General features: G+C 37.6%; 1 protein-coding gene across 9 annotated transcripts in view; it reads left to right on the top strand.

Annotated features, from left to right (window-relative positions):
- The window catches only part of GRIK1 (glutamate ionotropic receptor kainate type subunit 1), a 446,198-nt gene that overhangs the window by 285,618 nt on the left and 133,815 nt on the right, over window positions 1–26,765 (top strand). For all 9 annotated transcript variants that reach the window (XM_060099767.1, XM_060099769.1, XM_060099768.1 and 6 more), the window contains 2 exons: window positions 6,802–6,983; window positions 24,126–24,179. In XM_060099767.1, the coding sequence (XP_059955750.1) occupies window positions 6,802–6,983; window positions 24,126–24,179 (236 nt within the window). The remainder of the gene's footprint in view (window positions 1–6,801; window positions 6,984–24,125; window positions 24,180–26,765) is intronic.

The following is a 26,765-nucleotide window of genomic DNA, read 5'->3' on the forward strand; positions in this document are numbered from 1 at the left end:
GTGGTGGGGTCAGAGAGGAGGGCCTTCATGATCATGGAGGGTTTTGTAGATTATTGGAAGAGCTTTGGTTCCTCATGAAATGGGAAGACATTGGAGAGTTTTCAGAAGAGGAGTGACATGATCAGATTTATACCATAAAAAGATCACTCTGGCCCTTGTATTAATAAAATGTCATACAGAGGGAAGCATAAAATTGGAGGCTATTAGAGAAATCAAGGCAAGAGATGAAGGCGATAGCAACAGAGGAGTAAGAAATGGTCAGATTCTGGAAATATTTTGATGTTGAGCTGGAATAATTCTCTGAGGGGTAGAGGCTGGGTGAGAAAAATAGAGGAGTCAAAGATGACCCTAAGCTTTTTGGCCTGAGCCAAAGGATGGAGTTGCCATTGCCTGAGATGGGGAAATGGATAAATGGACATAGCTTGGAGAAATAAGGCTATCAAGAGTTCAGTCATGAATATGTTAAGTTTGATTTTGCAATGTCTACTAGATATCCAAAAAGAGGCAATGAGTAGGCAGTTAATATATGACTCTAGAGTTCAGGAATGTGGTGTAGGCTGGAGATACAAAATTGAGGGTCCTCAGCATGTACATGGGAATAGATGAGGCCATCAGAGAAATGAGTTCCAACCAGATGTGTTCATAACACATAGTACTTAAGAGGGATTTTTTCATCCACCGTTGCCTTAAATCATTTTTCTCAACACACCAGAGCCATGAGATTTATAAAATGCAACCTACCATAAAGAACTATTATCTGTCACTTACTTAAAACATAGTCTCAAAGCTTTACAATGTGGATTCATTTGAGATAAGATTAATATACAGAAAAATGTCAGTGATTGAAAGAAACATTAAATCCAGAAAGAAAACCCAAGAAAAATGACAACCACAAAAATCACAATAACTAAATTCTTGAAGTGCTGACTGATTGTCATACATTGTTATAGTTATTTTATATAATTAACTCATTTAATATGCTCAACCACCCTGTAAATAAGTGCAATAGCTACTCTTTGGGCTATATTTAAATAGTGACTTAGATTTATTATGCTTATTATATTTTCCTTCATTTGCCCATAGAAAATAGAAAGAATATATTGTTCAGAACCAATAATCTTGACAGAGCCCTAAAATTTAGACTTGAAGAAAATTAAACATTTTGACATAGGTGATTAAGCCAAAATGTAAACAATCAGTGCCAAGTAAAAGAATAAGTGAATCGTTTCACCTTAGCAATCATAATTCACACCTCTGTATTGTTATGATGACTCATACTAGCCAAAACCCTCTACCACATGCCCTCCCAAAATTCTACCTGAAATAGTTGGAGAATGGAAAGTCCTTGGCACTCAGCACCAACAAGATAATATATTATAGTTCCCTTTCTTCTGCCCTTACTCTTTTTTACCCTTCCTATTTACCCACTCCAGTCCCCTGACCAGAACCCTATCAAATGTTCAGAGTTCTGTTCAGGAAATCATTTTTTAGATATTTCATGGTGGTTTATTATTTTTAGCTACCATTGATATTGGCCAGAATTTAGGGCCAAAACATACTGGTAGAGCTAAATGCAACATAGTTAATCTCAAATACTTTGACTAGATTCTTCTATGAGGTTCTTTGCAATCAAGGAACATAATTTTTCTTTTGGGAAGTCTTTAGCCTTTTTTGATGCACTTTTGAAAAATCGTATATATGGAGATCTGCACTTAAAAGTGCTGTATTTCCCCAGGTAATTCACTCACTTACCCATCTCCTTTTCTCAGTTCTGATTTTTTTCCTCCCCTCTGGAGGGTATATAGATCCCCTTAAAAATCCTATTAGATTTGGATACATTAATATACCAACAGGTTTGTGAAATGCCATTTTGCATGTTTCCAAGTTCAAATGAAAATGAAATTAACATTTAAAATGTGCGATCTTATCTTTGGGTACCAGTGGTTTATTACATTCATTTTTATGACATCAAATCCGCTGTTGTGGTACAATGAAAAGGGAATTGGACTAAGACTCAAGAAAACCTAGGTACTTTTATTTTGAACTGCTGCTCATTAAATATAACTAAAACTGTCCAGAAATTGATTGAGTTGCAAAAAGTGAGGTAGAGAATTTCTCGAACCAAGAGGTGTTCAGCAGCAGCTGCGTAGCAGGAATTCATGCATCAAGTAAGGGCTTGACCTTTAAGGTCTCTTCCAATTTCTTGCTTCTGTAACTCATTTTCAAGGCCAATCCAAACAATTAACCTCAATGTGCCTCACTTTCCTTACTGTAAAACGGCACTGACACATATCCACCTCAGAGGTATATTCTGAGGTTTACAGAGCTATTTATAAGACATGTAGGGATACTTCATAAAAAGGGGCAATGCAAATAGCAAAGTTTATTATTATTTAAGGAGAAGACAGGGAAAAATTTAAACAGCTACTGGAAATAGCATGTTCTTTTTTTCTCCTCCATATGCTCCACCTGTTCCCAGAGTCTACGTGCATAAAAATCAGCACATTTCTGTGTCATATCTGAGTGCACAGAGTAGATAGATGGCCAAAGAAAGAGTTTAGAATTTGAGCACTTTTGAATGTTATCTCTACATGCAGAGCCCAGATCAAACTCATGTGAAATAAACAGGCTCCTTATTCTCAAGCACTTTTCAAACCAAAGGTGCAGTTCCCAATTGCATTACTAAAGGTGCGAGTGGAGGAAGGAGGCTCATGTTTTGTCTTTTTATTAAGAAATATTTGAACTTAGAGAAAAATGGCAAGAAATGTACAATGAACTCCTGTACATCCTGCATCTAAGTTCAGCAGTTGTCATCATTTCGCCACATTTGCTTTAATGCTCTATACATCTCTCAGTATAACAACAACACAACAAGTAGTAGTATTGTTGATTTGAAAGTAAGTGACAGACAGCATGACCATTTTACCTCTAAATACATTAGTGTATATTTCCTAAGAACAAGTACCTTCCTTTTTATAACCGCACTACAGTTATCAAACACAGGAAACTTAACACGGATACAGTTTTTAACATCTATATCAATATTAATGTCTATATAGATATATACGATATTCTAGTTTCCCTAATTGTCTCAATTGCAGTTTTTTTGAATCCAGGATCACTCACTGCATTTAGATGTCAGGTCGTTTTAGTCTCCTTTGGTCTAAAGCAGTGTGGCTTTCCCTTGTCTTTCATGACCTTCATATTTTTGAAGAGTCCATACCAGTTTTACTGTAGAATATCCCTCTATTCACTTTGTTTAGTTGTCTCCTTTTCTGCATTTCATTTTTAAAGTGTCTCTCCTGCAGTGGACTAGAAAATCCGTCATCGTTGCCAGGTTTGCACGCACCCTTACAATTCTCTGCAATTGGAATCCCATCTTAGAAGCACTGGGTCACTCTGGCAGGGCTGACATCCACACACAGGAGGGCCATTAGCAAAGTTAGGAATTGTGCCTACATCAATTTTCTTTACCTGAGGTAATGACTTGTTTAAAGACAAGTTTTAACTTTTTACAATGAAGTGTAATGGATTGCTGGATTGATGGATTGTTGTAAAATGAAAATAAAAGGGAAAGCTTTCTCTAAATTTTGTCTCCTGTGGACTAAAAAGCCTTTCTAATTGTAAATTCTGTGATGTTTGCTAATGAAGGCAGCAAGCCTTTTTTTAAGCAAACAATTGCTTCAGAAGAGAAACGTAAACCTCCCTGTTTCTTGCTCTTTGTTCTTTCTACATCTTCGGTCTGTAATCTATAAATCTGCTGATCTTCTCCTTTCCTGAGGCATGTTCACCTGCACATGGACAAAATGAGAAAATTAGGGCTTAGTAGTGAGTTTTTCTGAAAGGTAAATTTAGTCCAATTAAAACTAATCTTTTGTACTGAGTTCTCTTTTCTCCTCTATTGGTATTAAAATACATTTCTGTTGTGAAGCAATTGTGAAAGCTCACAGTTACTTTTTTTGAGGAGGGAACCTGTTTATTAACAGCTTCATTTGCCGAATAAAGGCTGAATGTTTTATGCTGGTCCAAATTTTTTAAATTTTTTCTCTATTTATGCAGATATTTATTTATATAGTTAGTTAGTAACTCAGTCAGTTAGTTAGTTGATCTTAAATCTCAAAGTCAGGAGGAGCCACTGATTTGATGAAAAGAGCCCTAGCTTGGGGAGTCAGAGGTGGACCTAGCTTTAAACCCTGGATCTGCCACTTAATAGCTTTACACAATCTTGAGCAAATTGCTCCAGCCCCTGTCAGCCTCAGGTCATAGTTTATCAAATTAAATAATAAGTGATGCCCCATGTATAATACAAGATTCGATGGGATGAACTCCTTCTGTTGGCTATGCGGACCTTAAAGCAAGATGTGTTCATGTTGTATTTCCAGCCCTTAACATGGATGGGACTTGGCATGGAGTGAACATCCAGAAAAGGTTTTCCTGTAAAAATGAATGAACGAAGGGAGAGAATATATTCAACTTTAAGTTCCATTAACATGCATCTAAGTCTTCATGATAGGAAGATGAACTTCAAGATTGCCATTCCATTTAGTAAAGAACAAAAGAGCAGTTCATTGCAGCATATGAAATGTACTTCTTAAATATTTTTCCCATTTTATTTAAAGGCTACGTTGATCTCCCTTGTGGTCATGCTCAAAAAAAAAAAAAAAAGGAATTGATTGAAAAGCAGGAGGGCGATAGGAAAAAACAAACAAACAATAAAAACAAGAGAGACTCACAAGCAGCCTGGAGTAAAGAAGAAAGGAGAATGGGTACCTCTTTCTACTTTTTACCTCTCTTATCAAATAATCCAAAGCTATATCTGGTCCCTCAAGCACCAACAATTTGTATTTGTAAGACATGATGGTGACATGTAAAGACTGAGTGCTAGACTCACAAACAATCTGAATCCATAGCTCCTCCTATCTTTGTAACCCTGAGTAAGTTACTTAATTGTTCCAAGCCTTGGTTTTCTTACTTGAAATTAGGAAGATGATAACTTTTGCTTCATAGGGTTATTGTTAGGATTAACAAATACACAAATCCATGTGCTCAGTTTTCTTCCATTAGGACTCATCATTTGCTCAGGACAAGTGATTCTGGAAGTAAGAGGACAAGTGACTCACTGGTGCTTGGGAGCCTTCAGCCACATTGGTTGATTTGAAAAGAAGCAAGAATCCAGGAAGTCTATCATTCTAACAATTTCTATTTTTATGTTAAAGAAATTAAAAAGGATAATGAGGGCTTCCCTGGTGGTGCAGTGGTTAAGAATCCACCTGCCAATGCAGGGGACATGGGTTCAAGCCCTAGTCCAGGAAGATCCCACATGCCGTGGAGCAACTAAGCCCAGGCGCCCCAACTACTGAGCCTGTGCTCTACAGCCCACACGCCTAGAGCCCGTGCTCTGCAACAAGAGAAGCCACCGCAATGAGAAGCCCGCACACCACAACGAAGAGTAACCCCTGCTCACCTCAACTAGAGAAAAGCCTGCATGCAGCAACAAAGACCCAGTGTAGCCAAAAATAAAATAAATATATTTTTAAAAGATAATGAGCACTAAATCTTGATACGATTCTACAACTCCTTCCTTCCTTGCTCTGGTCCATTTGACTCTGAAGAGTAGCTTATAAATTTACTGTACTCAGGACCACAACTACCCAAGGTACAGAGGAATCTTATAACATCTTAGACACAAAAATGTAGCTTCTAGGGAAAACAAATAACTAAATAAATAAAACAAGAAAACAAAAGAAGTGCATCAAGTCCAGAGGAAGCTGGCATCCATGTTGTGTCTTACACAGTGCATACCACAATTTCTATCTGAATAGTGATAAAGCTTAATATTTCCTATTGATTACTTGAAGCTGACACATCCTGAAGGCACAGACTGTGTAATAAAAAATATTCAATTTTCCAATGGTAGTCCTTGAGTAAGAGCCAACATCATGCAGTGTAGTGAACACCAGTTAATATTAGGGGAAATAAGATGGAGGCTTCATATAGCTATTGGTCTTGCCCTATTAAAGCACTTTTATTAAAAAAAATGGTGCAGTTCGGTGGATTCATATTTGTGGTGAATTAAACATTCTTCATCAAGTTAGTTGGCTGTATATACTTTCCTACAATTTACAAATGGTGTATTTTTAAAGAATTTGTTTCTGCCCTTATTATCATAATCTTCTAAAATTCTATTGTCTTTTCTTTTAAATCAAGAAATTATTTTCCCATACGATGTTCAATTATATTAGAAAGAAAATACAATAAGCCATTTATAAATAGCTTATATGGCAGGAACTGGAAGACTATATAGAACAGTCCAACCAATTAGCTGGTAAAGAGTATGTTATATATAAATACTTGCTGAAAGGCTTACAGAAATTTATAACCCCAAGAAATTCTAGTGTTCTATTGGTTTTCTCTAAAGTGAATGGGTGTTACCCATTTCAAAAAGAATCTTTGGAAACTTCAAGCAACTTTTTGTTTACAAAAGTTTTACAGTATTGACTTGATTTGTTAAAGATTTGTGGTGAAAGCTGGAGAGGACAGTTGCATTCTAAAAAATTCAGAATCCTCTTGGGAGAATTGTGCTTCCAGCAACACATACCCACAAAAGGAAAATACAGTATAATCCATATAGAAAGAGGAATTTCATAGAAAGAGGAATGACTAATGAGAAGTCAATAATGTAACCTTTAGGTAGATGGCCTCTTGATACATTTTGGGAATTATATGAGTTTGCCTATAAATGGCAATAAGCAAATACTTTGGACAGAACAGTTTGTTGAATGATTGAATGTCATTTTCTAGGTCTCATTCGTCTGCAAGAGCTCATCAAAGCTCCCTCCAGATATAACATTAAAATCAAAATCCGCCAGCTGCCATCTGGGAATAAAGATGCCAAGCCTTTACTCAAGGAGATGAAGAAAGGCAAGGAGTTCTATGTGATATTTGATTGTTCACATGAAACAGCCGCTGAAATCCTTAAGCAGGTAAGAGGGTTAGGAAGGAGGTGAAAATGTTGGGGGACGAGTTCATTTATCTTTCTCAGACATGCCATCTGGTTTCACTTAGTGCAGCGTGATAAAATGCCAGCAGTCCAGTTTAGGCTGAAGATTGCAGATTTCAGAACCCTTTTAAAGGGTCATAGGGCTCAGACTTCTTTGAAGCCACCTGTTCATATATAGTTGTAGATGTGTGGTCCTGTGTACATACTCGGAGATATATAGATCCTGCCAGCAGAGATTGAGAGGAGAAGAGTATCATTTCAAGTTGAGTAAGCATCTCTTCTTTTATGTCTTTTGAAAACACCAAGCTAGATTTCATTTACAAAATGCCTGACTTGTCCTAAATACATCTTCCTCATGGCAAGACCTCTTTTGTCAAACATGCAAGATTCCAAACACAGTGAAAAAGGGGCATGGAGAGAGTCACAGAAAAGATGCTTCTCTCTTCTAATTTGTTACAGACAATGAGCTGCCATGCATTAATGTCCACTGGATAATGTGGGTGGAAACAATAAATTGTGAAATCTTATATAAGTGAAAGATCTTAATAACATTGAGAATGATAACAACAGAGTTAATACTTTCTGGGCACTTCAGGATATAACACTGGTCTTATGTCTAAGAAAGAAAACTCGGAATCAAAATAAAAAACAGATTAAAAATAAATTAAAAAAAAAAGATTAAACCTAGACTCGTGGTTCTCAACCCAGAGTGATTTCACCCCCTCAGAAACTTCTGTCAATGTCCGGAGACATTTCTGGTTGTCATATTGGGGATGGTGGCACTTTACTGACAGCTAGCAATTAGAGGTGCTGCTAACCATCCTATAAGACACAGGATCCCACCCCACCCCACAACAAAGAACTACGTAGCCTAAAATGCCAACAGTGCTGAGGTGGAGAAACTCTAGCATAGACAGAGACAATGGGAAAGGCAAGCCAGATGTTTAAAATAGAAGCACTAATAAAAATTAGAGGATTGAATTTTGGGGAAAGTAGGAAAAAAATAGCCAGGTTATATTTACTTGGCCTAATGGATGTCTCTCTGTATTTAAGTGGTTACTGTGGCATGAGGCAATGTTCTTACCTAAAATGACACAAGGTGTTATTATACTCCCTCGTTTAAAATGTCTGGGGTGTACTGTTGGGTTGACTGGTAATGAGCACTAATTTCACAAGTAGACCAACCCCTCCATACAAATGTAGAACTGTGTGATTCTGAATCACTTAGAAGAGCTCTCTGGGCGCAGTCATACAGCCTGACTCTCCAGTGCTATATCTCACACTGGAAGGGCATTTCTCGGAAGCCACTGAGTCATAGAACATATTTTAAATTGTGGTTGAAAACAATCGTAGACATCATCAAGGCTAATCCTCTCACTTTATAGGAGATAAAATAACTTTCCCAGAGTGACACAGCCAGGAACGGGCACTGAGTCTCCTTCATCCCATCTGATGCTTTCTCCACAGTGACACGTTGCTTCTCCAGTTAGGCAGACTATCTGTTACTTACTTCTAGACTATAGTTTCATTAACAAGTCTTTAGATATTATAAGTACCTCTCAGTAAAGAAAGCCAGCATGCTGCAGTGATGTCAGCAACTAAAGAACTTGAAAGGTGAATAAATATCATCAGCTGCTCTTTATCTTAAGGCTTTACTTGAGAATTTAATACAGTCATTAAAGTGTGTAATGGAGTGTGGGCCAGAACTGAGAAAAACACCCAGATTTTATGCATAGCCCTCAAAATACAAAGAAGTACCCCTTCCCAAGAGTCTTTCATAACAGAAGCTAGGGACTTCTGTTACATTTAAGAGAATGATTTTCTGATGAGGCTTCTCTTAGTCAGAAATCCACTTAGCTCACATAACTGGTCATATCTCTCCCAAAGGGCAGGCTTGGAATAGGCAAGGGAAGTGCCCGATGGCCATGGGCAGGGGCTGCTAGAGTTTCTCCTGTATTTTGATAAATGTGGATATAAAATTCCTTTGATGTAAGTGGTTCTTTCCTTGTGGCATAGAGATTACATCGTTCAAAGGAAAATTTAAAAACAAAAAAGGACAGAAAATCATCTAAGAGAAGCCCTCTCAAGAAATGTCTGGCAGGGGAAAAGAGGAGTAGGATTAGTTCGGCTTTGCACAATCCATTGACACAAACATTTTTCTCCATCCTGTCTTACCATGTTTTATCTTGTGTTTGTTTTTCCTAATCACGTGAATGGTACGATTGGCTGTGAAGCTTGGGGGAAGTGACTAAAAGACTGTTCATCCTCTCTTTGTTCTAGACCCATGATCTGAAAAGACTGGGAGGGGTGGAGAACCTTTTTAAAAGCTTCCAGCATGAAACCCTTACCTTATTGCATGTGAAAGAACTATTGCTCATTTTGAAATCACAGCAAAGGATCCAGGTTGGCTTAATGGGCTTCATTTGGACCTCCAAGAGGCTGTTATGGTTTGAAAAGTTATAATGAAGACCATAGGACTTTCTATTCTAGTCCAGATGAGGCACTAGTGCTCTGTGTGATTCAATTTTAACTTGCTCCATTAGTCCTGGACAACAACATTTAGAAACTCTTGCAGAGACCTTTCCTGAATCTGTCTGCAGAGTGTCTCTAGGGAGTCTGAGGGTTCAGGAGTTCAGGGTCCTGATGCCAGCCACTGCTCAACCAACCTTTCTCCTGAGGGAAAGAAAGGAAGGAAAGAGACATATATTTTACTGAGGTACCAAAGATGGTGTCTCACACCCTGTATGTCATCTCAGTTTATCCTGAAGTAAATTTGGTATTCTCACTCATAGCTGAGAAAACTGAAGCTCAGATAGGTTAAGTGCCTCATACAAGGTCACTCTCTGAATAGCCAGCCTGCCCTATGATCTCAGATCCTGAATGCCTACTTTACCATAAGGGTCCCCCATTTCATAATGGATAACCATTCTGAACTAGGCTTCCAGAAATGTCTGGGGAAAACACAACCACTGGCTGCTGGTCTCCTTTAGGTGAAATTAATATTAATATCTTTTACTTCTTTGGTGACTAAAATCACTGCTGAGAAAATTTTCTCTGCCAGGTCAACATCTTTCTTCTCATGCACATTTCCCATTATTTCCCTGTACTTCCCTGCACGTTCATCATATTTTACTACTTTTTAATGATTCTTAAGAAAAAAGAAATCAAATGCACTTTAAAGAATATATTTGACATTTCTCTAAAAGTAAAAATTGGGGAAAAGTCTATAATTATTCTTGGGCATGATAATCACTTCAGCAAAGTGATTATTTCTATTCATATTGAACAAGTGCTATATGATGAGAATATGAAAAGTTATTTCCCCAAAATTAGTTAGAAATTCAAATGTCAAGACTTGATTAGGCTACAGGGGAGCACGGCTCTCATAACAAGAAATGGTCTTCGTGAATTTCTGCATTCTGAGAGTGGCCCCAAAAACCAGCAGCACACACATGGCACCCGTCAGGTCACTGCATGCCTTCTTTCCCTGTCCATGCATCACTTCCCAGCAGGCATCCTGCTGCTTTTAGAGGATGCTGATCTCTCCTTAGCCTGCCTTTAATGTGGAAATCCCAGGTCCCCAACCCCTCCTCACTCCCACATCCCCCAAGTCCCTCTGTCTTCCCACTGACTGCTCACCATCCACCGCACTTGCACCTTCACTCGCTCCTACTGAGTATGGTTCTCCCGAGGGAGTGGCTGATGGAAGATGAATTTATGGATGAGACACAGGGGAATTCCCTGGTCATCCAGTGGTGAGGACTCTGCGCTTCCACTGCAGGGGAACTAAGATCCTGCATGTCACACAGCACAGCCAAAGAAACAGAAACAAAACCAAAACAAATAAAGATGAGGCACAGGGTAGGACGATTCTAGGTAGGGAATTCCTAACATGTGCCTAGTGCCATGCTGGGTAATAAGCAACCATATCCTTTAATTGACATAATAATCATTGACATAATTAGTCCTATCTTTTTTTTTTTTCTGGAAATGAAAATTGAAGCTCAGGGACAGCGTTAATTTTATCTACCGAGCATGCTTTTAATGCAAAAATCTGTGACTTGCATGATGTGACCCATCCGCTCCCTCCAGCCTCCTTGCCAGCCTCCAGCTTCCAATACACTATTTCAAGGGCACTCTGCCTGGTCATGTAACATACCCTCCTTTCCCTACTTTATGGCCTTTGCACTTGCAGTTGCCAACACCTGGAACATTCTTTTCCAAAGTCTGCCTCACCTAAGCCTTCATGATTAACTCTTGGGAGATAAAGGAGAAGAAACTATTTTCTCTTTCCTTATGACCTTGCACTCTACTTAGTTGCTCTGTAACCCTAATAAAAATCTATAATTAACTAAGGACATTGATTCATTTGTTATCTCTATCCCCTACTATACTGTAAACTACAAGAGGATGGGAACTTTCTTTGTCTTGTTCTTCCAAATCCCCAACATCTATTACATTATTTGACACACAACGAGTGACCAATACATCTCTGTTGAATGAATAGATGAAATGAATGATCCAAGAACTATGCTTAGAAGCTCTTAATCAGTAATCTCCCAAATCACCTTTCTTCCACTCCACTCAGTATGCTGAACTCTCAACTATGCCAAGCACATTTGAACAAGTCACCCCTCTGTGCCTCAGTTTCCTCAAAAGGAAGGTTTCATTCAACCCTGAAATTCTGTATTATTAAGACCTGTAATGCATTTGAGCTAATGATTCTCCTTCCTGAAAATAAATTTGCTTCTTTGGAGAACTGCAGAGTCATTTTCAAATCCTGTAATAGGATTGAGAAAGCAGGTCACTATTTCAAGCATAGTGAAACCTCATGGTTCTCTGATAGGGAGGGAAGCGATGCAGTGGTGCTTCATCTAACAGGGAAGCTGTTTCAGGGTTGGGCCAATTCCCTGAGCTAGAGAGTGGCTGGTGGATGAGCATGAACATACTGTTTCTGACTCAGGAAAACTGCTGTCTTGTTTACATGAACAAATGCATCAGAGGGGAGATGTTTTTCCTCCCTCAACACTCGTGGCAATGAGCATTAAGCTATAATTGAGCCATTAGCCTACATAGAACATTTTAGTACCAAAATATTTTGTAGAATTATATTGCATTTTCTCCTGTCAACATTTGTGTGTTTTGTTTCTATTTTTTTTCTTTTGTTTCAATTAACATAAAAACAAGACCAGGCAGAAAATGTATTTTTTAAACGCTTGGCTTCCCTCTGCTAAGAAGTGCAATGGCAATGCTGATTAATCAGATAATTTTGTGCATGGATTTTTTTCCCCATATAAGGTTTGCCTAACATCTCTGACCAAGGCAAGCAGAGGTAGTTAGATGGGTTTCATTTCATATTTTCACAGGACAGAAATATCATCAGCCTTCATCTCTTAGGACAGAAAACATCAAGTCAAGCAGTATAGCTGTGATGTGCTAAAAGGTTGCAATTCTGTGTTTGGAACCTGCGCCAGCTAAGTCAGATCCCCAAGTCTGTTATTTCTAATCATAAACACATAAAATAAGCCAAAGACCTTAGGGCTACCTTTTACTCAACACTTATTATGTGCCAGGCACTGTGCTAAGCAAGTGAAATGCATCATTCATTTAATTTTTATGAGAAAATTCTGCATACAAGAAACTGACAGACTTCAGAGAGATTTTGTAACTTGCCCAAAGTCACAGAGCCAGCAAGTGGCTAAGCTGGGATTTGAAACTTATCTCAGGATTTCAAAGGAAAAGAAAGTTTCCTATTCTGCTACTGTTATGTACACCAAGAAATCAACTGATTCTCCAAGTAATGGAACCTGGAACACATTTTAGTTAAGCTTCATACTTCTTGGATGTGTTATTTCCTTTGATTCTCAAACATTCAATCATTTCTAGTTTATACAAGTTCTCAAGAAATGTTGTTTATATTGAAGCCAAGTAGTGAATGTGGTGGGGACGTGGTAAAGAAATTCATTTTTTTCATTCAACACATATTTGTTGAGCACTGATTGAAGGTGATAAAGATACAACAATGAAAACAACAACAAAACCCCAAATCCCTGCCACCTTAAGGCAAAAAGAGACCTTGAAAATGAATGTCACAAGAGTTTAGCTATCTAATGCCAATTTACTGGTTGGAGACCATAAAGCTAATTTCTAAAGCAGTATGGGACTGTGACTAGAGTCTTAGACTGAAAGTTGGGATATGCAGTTGCAAACTCTGCTCTTCCCCTAATAGGATAAAATAAATGCCATTTATTGGGTAGTCATTGTGTGCCAGAATAGGTTATGCATTTGACTGAAGTGTTATCTTTTTACTGCCTCAACGTATCCCATGTTACAGATGAGAAGAATGAGGTTCCAGAGCCTACACTCAATAGCAAGGCTGGAATTTCAAATCAGGGTCTATTGTGCCTCTGATCTGAGTTTCTTAGCCCATCTTAATATGCTACTTTGAGCGAGTCTGTTTATTTTTCTGAGACCCAGTCACCTCACCTGTAAAATAGGATTGTTGGATTAGATTCTAATTGTTGCTAAACTTCTCTTCAGCTCTGAGCTTCCATGCATACAAGCGATCAAGAACCCTCTTACTAGTGTCTAGACATAAAGAACTTGCACATTGCCTTGTACTTAGTAGGCTTTCAAAGAAATGGGGAAATAATTAAGCAGTTCATTCTTTTTTAAGGTTTTTTAGAGTCCTTTGCTAGGCTTTGAGATACTTAATTGATGAGAAGGTCATTACTTAGGATAAATCCTGACAATGTAATCATGATGAATCTCAGTTTATACTAACTGGATGACAATTTGCAGTTTGTTATATAATTTTTCTGACAGCACATTCCTATTCTAATTATGTTTCTCTCAGGCTGATATTAAAATCTCTTTACATTTCCTGAGCACATAGTTCATGTGGATTATAAGGAGCAGTTCATAGATGTGAGTATGTTATTAATATACACAAGAATTAATTGACCTCTATGAATAATCAAAAATTTACTGAAAGAGTTTGCAATTTGTTTGTATTCTTAGTGTGCAGGATGCCCTTTTGAGGATGCTCTAAAACCTCCAATGAGTAGATTTGGAAAAGGACTTAGATTTGTTTCAATTCGGATTGAAAGGTAATAAAAATCACATATATGCCTCAGAGATGTTCTAATGCTTAATTCTAGCTACATCAAAATTTGGCTGTAATAGGCAATAAGAGAAATTATCTATGCAAGAGAAGTGGGGGTAATTTAAAAGGAATCATGTAATGAATCTGAAGATGTGTATAACAAAAAGCATGTCTTAAGCCTGTAGCAGGATCAGTGATCCTCAGCTCTATTCAAAATTTTGAGGATGTCTGTGCCCCTCAGAGTGACTTTCTCAGGGGAAAAGATCCATAGCTTCTATCTGATTCCCTAAAGAAGGCTGAAGTAGGTTAAAAATCACTTCATTATGTTAACCATACCTGCTTCTTCAACCCTTCAGAGATGCAAGATTTTACCAAATATATCCCTCCACCCTACTTTCTCCATGAATGTTAGCCAATCCCTTCTGTTATAAGCATGACCCTATAAGATCTAAATGTCACCATTTAATTCAGTTGACATGTATTGGCTATTTTCTATGTGCTAAAGACTGTGCCAGGGTAAAGGGAGAATAAAATGCTGTGAAAAACTTCAATGTATTGAATGAGGTTATTTAGTAGAGGACTTAGTTATTTGTTCTTTGCTGCATCTGCAAAATGGGAATGCCATAGCCCATAGCTCATGCTGTTTTGAGAAAAGTTAAATGTGACAATGCCTATGAGGCACTAAGCAGCCCACCACTGATGCATGAAGTATTCCACATGTTATGGATTAGCATCATCAGTATTATTAGTGATATGGTATCTAGGCAAAACTACAAGAGTGATACAGTGCTTCCCAGTCCTAACTCTATCACTGCATCACCTCCTCCATCATATCATAATAGTGGTTCCCAAACCTCCTTTCAGTCTGAATTACCAAGTCTCCCAACCTTATGAGGATCTCATCTGATGTCATTAAGTCTCCATATGCCAGATTTAACATACTGCATCTTCCTACTCATCCTTCCCCCACCAACCAGAAATACCATTCGATTACTCAAGCCAGAAACCTGGGAATCTCCTTGACTCTCCCTCACGTTTCCTATTTATTAGTTACCAAATGTTGTAGATCCTGCCTTCTAAATAGGTTTCAGATTCTACCTCCTTTTCTCCATCACTTTCATCATCTTTCTCCTGTGCTAGAACAATTGATCTCTTGGTCACAAGTCCCCTCCCTCTCCTTTTATCCACCCAGCCTCCATGTGACCTCAAAAACTGTTCATTTTAAATAAAATATCTATCCTCTCAAGTTTGAAATTCCTGAGTGCCCGACCCAACCCCTTATTGCCTTAAGTATAAAACCCGCATTGTTTAGCATGCCAGGCAAAGCCCTAAGCACATTGTGTCCACTGCCATTATAACATCAAGCACACAAAAATATCTATTATTATATGTATCACACAATGTTAACAATTGCATTACAATTTTTTTTACAAACTATCCTTTCCTTTTTTTTTTAAAGTAGTACTTTTCTGAAGATTTTAATTAATTTATTTATTTATCTATTTATTTATTTATTTTTGGCTGTGTTGGGTCTCCATTGCGGTGCACAGACCTTTCACTGAGATGCCCCTCCTCTCCCATTGTGGAGCACAGGCTTCAGGCGCGCCAGCCTCAGCAACTGCAGCATGCAGCCTCAGCAGTTGTGGCGCAGGCGCCCAGTTGCTCTGCAGCACGTGGGATCCTTCCGGACCAGGGCCCAAACCCGTGTCCCCTGCATTGGCAGGCGGACTCCCAACCACTGTGCCACCAGGGAAGTCCCAAACTATCTTTTCTTCATGAAAGCTGACCCCATTAAAGAGACTGAAGTTCTTCCTGAAAGATCACTAAAGGGGTTTAAAATTAGAATCTAATTAATTATAATGTCTAAAGAGATGTTATAATAGAAGAGCTATGTAGGTCTGTATTCCTGACAGAAGGAGGAAAAGTGAGTGAGGCTCCTCATAATACCTGCAGCATCATCCATGGTACAACCTTTTATAATGGGGGCCAGCTCTCTGAACAAGAATAGAGGGGCAACTTATCAAGCTCTCTTGGCTTGATGGATTCATTCCTTAAGATAAAGATCCAATTCCTGTCCTTCTAACTTTGCTCTCAGAAAAGAACCATACATTTTTATTTGGGTTCTCAAAGTACAGAAGGACTTTGTACAAATTACTGACTTTCCTCCCACATATACCTCCTATTATAAATATAGCACAAAGAGCCCAGGATTGAAATCAAACCTGGGTTCAAGTACTATAACTATGCTCACATCTATAAATTGAGGATAACACTTCCTCCCCAATAGTAGATAAAGAACCTATTACAACAGTGGACATGTTGTAGCACTCATCAAATAATAGTTTTGGTCATTATTGTTATTCCTTTAAAATATGAGTTTGGTTAATATAAATCAGTGGTTCTCAGCTCTGGCTGTATGTATCACCTGGAGAGTCTTGGTATCACAGATACCAATGCCTAGAACATACCCTAGACCAAATAAATCAGAATATTTAGGGATAGGGTACAGTCATGGGTGTTTTTAAAGAGTTCTTTGGAGATACTAATGCATTAAGAAACACTGATAAAAATAATTGTTTCCTAAGCCTGATAGCTATTAGATAAATTGATAAAATAAAGTCATCTAAAAAGCCAAAACATTGAGAAACAGGACCCAAATTATGATAACTTTATTGTGCTACAGATATATCATGAGACCAGCAATACCACCATTTAGTGACTACATGACTAATCTCTCCCTCAAAAGGTTACCCTCAGGCAAATTTGAGGTATAGTTTTTATTATCACCATTACGAAAGAAACTTATTGCAAAAAGATTACAGTGTATGCAACGTATTCTCTGTTAAATTTCCAACTTCAAGATTCATTCAGTTCTTTTCTGCTAAAACTTTTCTTCTACTGTAGTCTTTCTTATACCTCATATTTCCACCAATTTCCCTTGGATGTTGCAGAGAGTTTATTCTTTGGGTTCATGTAATCCTCCAAAACCTCCACTCTCTCCTATTTGCCAGGTTGCCTATTTCATTCTGTTAGGGGAAATCTCTTTTTTTCCTGCTCTGTTGTCAGCAGACTGTACTTCTTAAATAGCATAATCTCTTCTGCTGTGCACCTGGATGATGCCATGTGGCTCTTCTAGTAGGATTATCTTCTGAAGCTAAACTAAACCCCATTGGGCTCCACTCCATTTATTAATATCTATTAGTATCATCAGCTTCCCTTCTTCTTCTGACCATACCTCTGGAGAGAGAAGCTTATAAAGGAATTAAGACTGAAAAATGCTCTCAAATAGTGCAGCTATTCCATTCACCAGCACTGTGTGGAATACTCTTTGCTTTCCTTTGATTTCATTTGGAGGCAGGAAGAAAGTGGCCTGGGTTTGTAAATGGCATAGCACTATCTTTGAATGGAAGGAAAACCCTAGACTCTTTGTGGGTAGCTGTATCTGTGTACATGCATGTGGTTAGTATATGTAAGTAAATGGAGGGTCACAAAGAAATTTAGAAAGTTTTCAACTTCAAACACGTCATTTTTCCTCTTGATACATGCTCTTGATATCAATACTCCAAAATTGTGCAATCTCATAGGCCATAATCCCAGAAAGGTGAGCAAATGTGGAGCATTAGTTTCATATTGCTGCTGTAACAAATTATCACAAATGTAGTGGCTTAAACAATAAAAATTTACTCTTTTACAATTCTGGAGGTCAGAAGTCTAAAATCAAGCTGTTGACAGGGCTATTTTCCTTCTGGAGGATTCAGGGAATATCTAATTCCTTGTCTCTTCCAGCTTCTAGAAGCTGTCCTCATTCCTTGGCTTGTGGTCCCACATCACATTGCCTTTCATTCCCTCTGTTTCCATCTTCACATCACCTCTCCACCTTCTATCTGCTTCCATCTTATAAGAACCTTTGTGATTACAATGGGCCCACCTGGATAATCCAGAGTAATTTCCCATAAACTAAGATCCTTAACTTAATCACATCGGCAAAGTTCTTTTGCCATGTAAAGTAACATATTAGCAGATTCTGGAAATTAGGATGTGGACATTTTTAAGGGGCCATTATTCATCCTACTCCATAAGGATATGGGTAGTTTTGTACATGTCAGGGTTTTCAGGGATCCAATGCTGTTTTCCATACACTCCACTGTTACCTTTGTAGATATGTTACAGTCATTCAGTGTTGTATGAGTGTCTTTTTTTGCATCAATAAAGATTGATCTAAAGGCCTAATTTACCTAGCTTGTTCTACTTGTGACAAACCTTAAAAACTACGTTGCCAAAGGAGCATTCTGCTCAAAGGATAGTGCAATTGCAGGCTAAAATACCACAGTTGGCAGGTGAGAAAGAGCTACATCCTAGAGCTCAAACTTTCTTCTTAAAACTGCTTCTCTGAGACTTGATATTATTCAACTGGTTTCCTGAAGATTTATTTTATGCTGAAATAACTTATTTCTATCTTGAGGTAAAAACATTATTTTAGCCACATTGTATGTCACACATTTGGAAGTTGTTCACTTGAAATTATTGACTATAAATCATGTCTGATGGTTTAGAACTTATCCTGATATTGATAAGGCTATAAAAGGAGCAATACACTTTAGGTTAGTCAATATAAACTTCTAAGACACCTATTTTTCAATGGAAAGATGTAGTAATAAAAACCCTTATAAATATTATAAGAATCCCTCAAAAATGCTGAGGAGAACTCCCGGTTCCATTTCAAGTTTCTGCTACTATGATAGCAGCATTATGCCAATTATTTGTGATGTATGAATTGCTTTTAGCAATGGATGCTGAGAGTTTGTGGAGAATTGCTGTCTCCATAGCTCTGCATTGCCTTCAGAAAAATGATCCTGTTGAAATGTGACATAGGCATCTTTATACCAGGACATGTTATGGGAAGATTTTTCTCAGAGACTTTCCAAGTGTCTTATAGACCAACTCTGTCACCAACCATAGGTATTAGACTCCACAAACTCTCTTCATCTAGACTTGGACGAGGGTTCTCAAGACAAAGTAAAATATGGTCTTTGTGATGTTCAGGCTGTATGTGATACCTTTACTCATCTAAATCCAGACCGTCTTTGCAAAGAACAACAGAGCTAGACCAGGAAGAGTCAATACTACTGTGAACAAGGCCATGAGAGTTCTATTGTAAAAACTCCAGAGAACAGCTGGGCAAATGTGGAGCCATCATAGTTAATGAACTACAACTATGCTTCAGAGAACCTTGATAACATTGGGGTCATTAGAGTTGTCCTTCCAAGAGTCAACTGCCAATGAGTTCCTTTTTTTTTTAGCATGCTAATTAGAGTATAATTGCTTTACAATGGTGTGTTAGTTTCTGCTGTATAACAAAGTGAATCAGCTATATGTATACATATATCCCCATATCCCCTCCCTCTTGCATCTCCCTCCCACACTCCCTATCCCACCCCTCTAGGTGGTCAAAAAGCACGGAACTGATCTCCCTATGCTATGCAGCTTCTTCCCACTAGCTATCTATTTTACATTTGATAGTGTATATATGTCCATGCCACTCTCTCACTTTGTCCCAGCTTCCCCTTTCCCCTCCTGATGTCCTCAAGTCCATTCTCAAAACTGAGTTATTTGTAGTGAGGTGGATGGACCTAGAGTCTGTCATAGAGAGTGAAGTAAGTCAGAAAGAGAAAAACAAATACCATATGCTAACACATATACATGGAATCCAGAAAAAAAAAAAAAAAGGTTCTGATGAACCTAGGGGCAGGACAGGAGTAAAGATGCCAATGAATTTTATTGTGCTTTCTGATGATTCATTTTGACTACAAAAGAAAGAAAACAGTAATTATTTTCTAGCTACTGAAACAATAGAATAGTCTGTGGCATTTCCATAATAGCATAATACAGAGAAAGCCTTCACGTTTGTGTCAGCCTCTCTTCCCCTCACTCGTTTAAGGATTGTGTTATCTAGATAGAAAGGAATGTCATATGTATGCAGAGTATGTAGGACTTTTAGTATTTTGGTATTGTTCTCTGTATTAGCCAGGGTTCTCCAGAGAAACAGAACCCATAGGAAATATATATGAAGAGATTTATTATGAAGAATTGATTCACTTAACTATGGAGACTGAGAAGGCACACAGTCTGCCATGTGCAAGCTAGAGACCCAGAAAAGCTGTGGTGTAATTACAGTCTGAAACTATAGGCCTGAAAATCAGAAGAGTCAGTGGTGGAAATCTCAGTCAAAAGGAAGGAGAACGCCGAAGTCCCAGCTCAGGCAGTCAGGCAGGAAGGAAAAAGGGTGAATTCCTTCTTCCTCTGCCTCTTTATTCTAATCAAGCTCTCAGTGGATTCGATGATGCCCACCATACTGGGAAGAGTCAGCTGCTTTCTCAAAAGCTTATTTCATCTGGAAACAGCCTCACAGACACACCCAGAAATAACATATAATCTGGGAACCCCTCGGCCCAGTAAAGTTGATATGTAAAATTAACCACCACCATCTACAAGAACTTTTGATTTCTTAACATTGATTCTGCAAGGACATAGAATATGATTAACTATGAATGGTATTTTGTTAGAGGCCTTTTTTTATTACCCTAACCCAACCCAGCTATATCAGATCTGAATAGTTCATCTCTCTTTATGGAAAAAAAAAGTATTCCACTTCTCCCAACCATGATAATTTATTCATGTTATATTTTTATTATACAAAGAACTGAAGCAGCCTAGAAAAATACATTTGAAAAAAGTCATAAATATTTTTTAAGAAAGGGGCGGATTTGGTACCAAGGGAAAAATTAAAGAAAAACATAAAGCTGAATGACAATTGCACATAGAATATATACCCTATGTTCCTGAGTAGTTGCTAATGGAGGACCCACAGTTTTTACCCTAAAGTCTCTAGTAATCAAAAGAAAGTCATGACATACCTTGAAGTACTCATGAAACAGATAATTGTATTTATTCAGAAAAACCAAAACAAAAAAATGGCTTGTCTGGCATTGATAATCATGGTAGTCACCTGTCAGGGTGAGTGAGATCTCTGGAAGGTGACATATGTCAGTATCTTTCCCACTTCCTTGACCAAAACCAGTGCATGGCTCCACCCAAGCACAAGGGGCCAAGAAATGCAATCACATCATATTGGATAATTGGAAATGGTACTAATGAAGTCCACACTATGGGTCTTCCAAAATCAAGAAGATTAATAGGTATTAAATACATCCTTACTATAGATATAAAATGTTATTGAAAGGGCTATGTTTTTACAGTCTATCAATCTATGTCAATAATATGGTTTAAAGGGGATATTTAATAAGAATAATTCTGTTAGGAAACAACCATTATTAAAGTATTGGTGGAAGCAATTAAGGAGAATGTGCCATCAGTACAAATAGTATTGACAGCCACAGTTATTACTTATTAGTGTGTGTGATGTGATGTGTTTTGCACCATTAAAAATGATTTAAATAGAGCCAAAATTAGTTCCTAGTAATACTGTCTTGGTAAAGTGTACACTGCCTAAGTCAGTGCCTCCTGGTCAATCCAGCAAAATACAGTAAAAAAATTCAAACAAGGTAGTGTTTGTTAAGAAAAAGTCAGTTTTGCAAAATACCGTTTAAAAATCCCCATATCATGATTACACTATTTGAAAAACTGACATTTATCTTGATATGACATTTTCATAATCCCTTAATGACTTTTAGCTGAAATACCAACAGGCAGAGAGAAAATCGTGGTGTGAATGCTATAAAGTATAAAGTATACTACCATTTGACAACAGAGCAGCCAGTCCAAATCAGTCTACAAACCAAAGAGTTTGGTGCTATTGGCTTTATTTCTATCTAAAATTTTCTCATTCACCCATGTCCTAGAGAGTCCATAAAATTGACAGCTCAATGATCCATGACTATACTTGTTTCTTAATTTTCATTTCTAGGAAATTAAAGGGAAGAACCAGGAAGCACTGACCCAGGCACTAGGTAGGAAAGTCAAGAATGGGGATTTTTGTAGTATATCAAATAAAAAGTGTATCTGGAAGACCCAAGGATTCTTTCTGCAACAAAAGCAGGTCCATTAGTTATTTATTCACTGCATCTGCATGACTCTTTTTTAACATTAAGTAAGAGACATATCAAATGAATATTTGCTTCCTGAAATTATAAATAATAATAATTAGTTGAATGGTTGCTTTAAAAAAAAGCCTATACTCTCAATTTGTGATCAAATGCCCCCACAATAAAGTTTAAAAAGAAAAATTAGCCCATATGAAAAGCTGGAAACTCAGGTGCCTTTGTATTTTTTCAGAAACAATATTTTAAACCTCAGTGTCCAGGTCTATATCTTGACATAAAACTTTCCAGTTCCCTTTCAAGAGATAGTCTTGGCTGCAATTATACTAACAACCTAAATGAAAAATTGAATTCCTGACTGACCCCAGCAGGTTAGCTGTTTATGCTCCAGTGATATAAGAGACCAGCTAATAAGACCTCACCATGCATGATTTTAAATGTTATTGATGGCCCTAAAGCAATCCTACCCTTTTAAAAATCCTTTTGTGCACCTGGTCTTGTTATCACCACAGGAGTGACTTACATACTGTGGGCTTATGATTCATAGAGTTTCCTGTCATTTTTCCTACCTTCATGACATTACAATTTCACCAAATATTCCTCTGGTTTCCATGTTAGCAGAGAGGGCATAAGAAGTGTCAGATCTGTGCTCGTGTATGTTACATGCCCTCTCCAAATACCCTCTCCATTTTTTACCCCCTTTCATGTAAAATCATTCTAGTTTACATATCTTAGACACCTTATAAATCCTCCAATAACTTGTGTTGCTTTTCTGAAGAACTTTTCAATCCATCTCTTCAACTGAAGTTATGAAAGTCCTTGTTCCTTAATGCAAACAGACATGTTTTCCATCGAGCAGTGATTATCAGCCACTGCTGTGAAATACAGAAGCTCCACTCTCAGAAATTCTAATTCTGGATGTCTCTGGGATGGAGCCTAAGAATATCTGATTTTCAAACTTCCAATGGGGATTCTCATTTGCATCCAGAATATATCAGTGTTGTGGGGAAAACTGTCTTGAAAGTTTCATTTCTGAGTCTTCTCCATTCATTTCTAAGCAAATACCAAAAAGACAGCATTCAAACAGTCCTTTGTGACCTGCACCAAGGAAGGTGATACTCTTGATTTAAAAGATTGATGACAATATCTTATCTCCAAAGCATTTGCAACTGTTTCTTCTCAGTGGACACCATTTTCACGAATCCAAAAGTAAGATCACAGTTTTAAGAAACTACCTCTACCTAGAACTCCTGTCCTTTCTGTCTACCTCCTTTTGGCCCCTCTCCACCAAATAAAGACAATATACACAGGATATTTGGAACTGTCAGGATCCCAGTTAGGTAACGGACTCAGAATTAAGAGGCAGTGAGACTAGGTATAAAAATAGTCCCCATCCTTCTATCTATAAACAATCCTCTTTTCCCCTACTCACTCTGTGGGATAAGATGGGAAAGGGGTAGAGAGAAGGGTTTCAGAGATATACATATTTATAAATCCTCATTTAAATATATCTACATATCAGTATTGCCAATTCAACATTTAATGAGTTTTACTCTGAGGCATTATGATAAGTACTAAAGCTAAGGAGATCAATAAAATATATATATAAGCATGGGATTACTCAGAAACCTCGGGAGTAGGAAAGGCAAAACTCTGTGCCATTATGTACAACTCCAGATATAAAATTTGTTGAGCATAAACTATTTTTAAATTTGACCGTCAGACCAATTAATTCCATGAAAGTCAAACATAGCATACTGAAAGTGCATTGGATGGAGGTCAGTGGCCTGGATCCTAGCTCCACATCAGTCATTGGTTTGTCTCAGGTTTATGATCTACTGAGTCTATGGATTTCCAAAGCCCCTTCCTGTTCTATGGCTCCAAGCTATTGCAGTCAACCTATGAATTATCTCTTTCTTATTATAATTCTGTTTCTGATTCTTCTCTTATTTCTCTTTTGCAGATCCTGTTCATGGGCATGATGACTGAGTACTATCATTACTTTTTCACAACCCTGGTAAGCATATCTGGTGGAAATGTATTCCACACTATATATATATATATATATATAAAATCTTCAGTTATTTTTAAATCAGCCCCACCAGTGTCAAGGCAAGTTATTGTCATGGAGATTTATTTTACTTTCCTAAGAACCCTCTAAATCCAGAAAGGCTGAACAGCAGGTGTCTTCCTTCCTTCCTTTCTTTCTTTCATTCTTTCTTTCCCTTTCTTTCTGTTTGTTTCTTTCTTTCTTTCTTTCTTTCTTTCTTCTTTCTTTCCTTCCTTCCTTCCTTCTTTCCCTCTTCCTTCCTTTCTTTCTTTCTTTCTTTCTTTTTCCTTTGTTAACTAGCATCAATGCAAGTGCACCCAGAAAGGAATTAAAATCAAGCTTTCATTAAATAGAAACTGCCAAAGTACAAACTATTAATAAAGAAGAATCATCTACATTTTCTATATACATTAGACGGCACACCAAAGTGTATCTTGGCATTTTTTGATCTGATGTGATTTCCCCACCTGTGGCCAGTGGATAGCTGGGTTAGCCAAGGTTCACCTGTCAGGTGTTTTGAAGACCATCAAGATAAAGAGCTTGAGAGATGCTTTCCACATTGAACATTTTTCATCGTAAGAAAAATCATGGCTCTAAGATGGAGAAATTCAAAAGGAACTATACAACTTTAAATTTTGACAGATTACCAGATCAAGGAGAATGATTTAGGCAGTTAACAAATCAAAATGATGTGATAGCTCTCACCACACACACACACACACACACACACACACACACACACAATACACCCCTCCCAACACACACACACTCCACTCTTTTACGTGAGAAGAAAACACAGGGCCAACCTCCATTTCTAACCTATAAAAGTTTGTCGACTAAAATCTACCCAGATTTTGGGAGATTCAGTAAGAGTATCATTTTACCAAATAAAACTGGCAAGGCAGGCTAGTACGTTAGGGAAATCAAAGAATTTGGAACAAGGATCAGGCAGCTACCATAAACATACTTCTAGAAGTAGTAAATTCCTCTCCTAATTCAAGTATCTCTAAGAGCATGAAGGGCTGCAGAGGATGCCATGAGGCAAATGCTTTGGGGCAGTTGTCAAAATTATCACTGCTCCTGAGCTTGGATCTAGGGAGTGGGATGCAGGGCAGAAATTCCTGAACTAAAGTTTCTGTGGTCTTCCCTCCATTGACATCCTGATGAGGTCCTCTGTCAGAACAGTTGAGGGAGACCCTGAGAACTGGAAAGTATCTTACTCTGATCACAAATATGGTCCTTTCCCCATCACCATGAACACGTAGGTTTTACTCAAGGTGAGATTGTCATCTGCCTTAGAACTTCCTATCCTTCCCCGGTGTACACACCAGTTGAGTTGGCTTCATTGAAATTTGAGAAAAATATAAACAAAGAAACCTAAGAAGGTTAGTCTTCAATGGAAGGACAAACCAGTTGCCCTCACACTCTTGTTTTCCTCATCCTCCACTAACAAGGGGATGTTGAAAATTAGGCCTCAAATTTTCCATATTGTTTATTGCATAGAAACAATTTGAAAACCAAGCTAATTTTGCACATGCTTAATGTATCCATTTTAGCACATTGTATTTTTGTACTGTTGAATTAATAAGGGATTCAATATGCATCCTGGAAGTTTCTGTCTGAACCCCCTGTATCTTGAGTAACTTTCCTTCTATTCATTGAGTGGGCTCAAGGATTCATTCTTCCTTGGGTCTTATTCTTTAAATTTGTTTCTTTAAGCAATTCCTTTTGGTTTTATCTGCATTCTGCCATGCTTTGCTTTTATATTCCTACCACACTTGCTCATGAGTATTAATGAAACTTAAAGAAAAAATTAGTTAGTGCGAGGGAAATAAATAGAAAAATTTAAAAGGCAATATACTTTTTCTTACATGAGCGAGTTCAGAGAGGCATTCTTATGGTTCTACAGTCTAATCCAAAGTTATCTTGGGAAGAACTAGTGATGTAGAAAAGAGTTATTCAAAAGAAAAATCTATATGCATCTTCTGCACATATAAATCATGGAGTGTTTCTGAAGCTACTTCTCTTTAGTAACCACTATCATCACAAATAATGTACTGTTTTGTATTGTTCTTTCATAAAGCAGTTACATTGGTAAGCAATTTTTATGGAAGATTTCTTTCTTTTATTAACTATTAAATGCTACTTTGAAAGTTTGGTTTATTCATAAATGTGAGATATTTTAATGATATGTTTTAGTGTCTAACATTTCTTTACAGGAAAAAGTTGAAATTATCACTTAAGTCTATTTTAAATATGAGCCAACATAAACTGGTTTACACTCAGCTTCACCTGTAATGGACAATACTAGGGTGGGTTCAAGTTTTTTCCCTGCAACATTATCTAAAAGGGAACAAATGTTACTGTTAAGATACTCACATCAACACAACCATAGGCTCCAGTTTATTCTCTGAAGAGAACATTTTGGTTCTTATTCTGAGTTTGTGTAAATGTTAACTCTTTCTACTTTTATCATTTTTAATATTTCTCAGGACTTATTTGTCCCAGGCATTCTTTATGCTCTCATTATATGGGACATCATAGGTTATTTTC

This window comes from Mesoplodon densirostris, chromosome 5, assembly GCF_025265405.1.
Source record: "Mesoplodon densirostris isolate mMesDen1 chromosome 5, mMesDen1 primary haplotype, whole genome shotgun sequence".
Classification (NCBI taxonomy): Eukaryota; Metazoa; Chordata; class Mammalia; order Artiodactyla; family Ziphiidae; genus Mesoplodon; species Mesoplodon densirostris.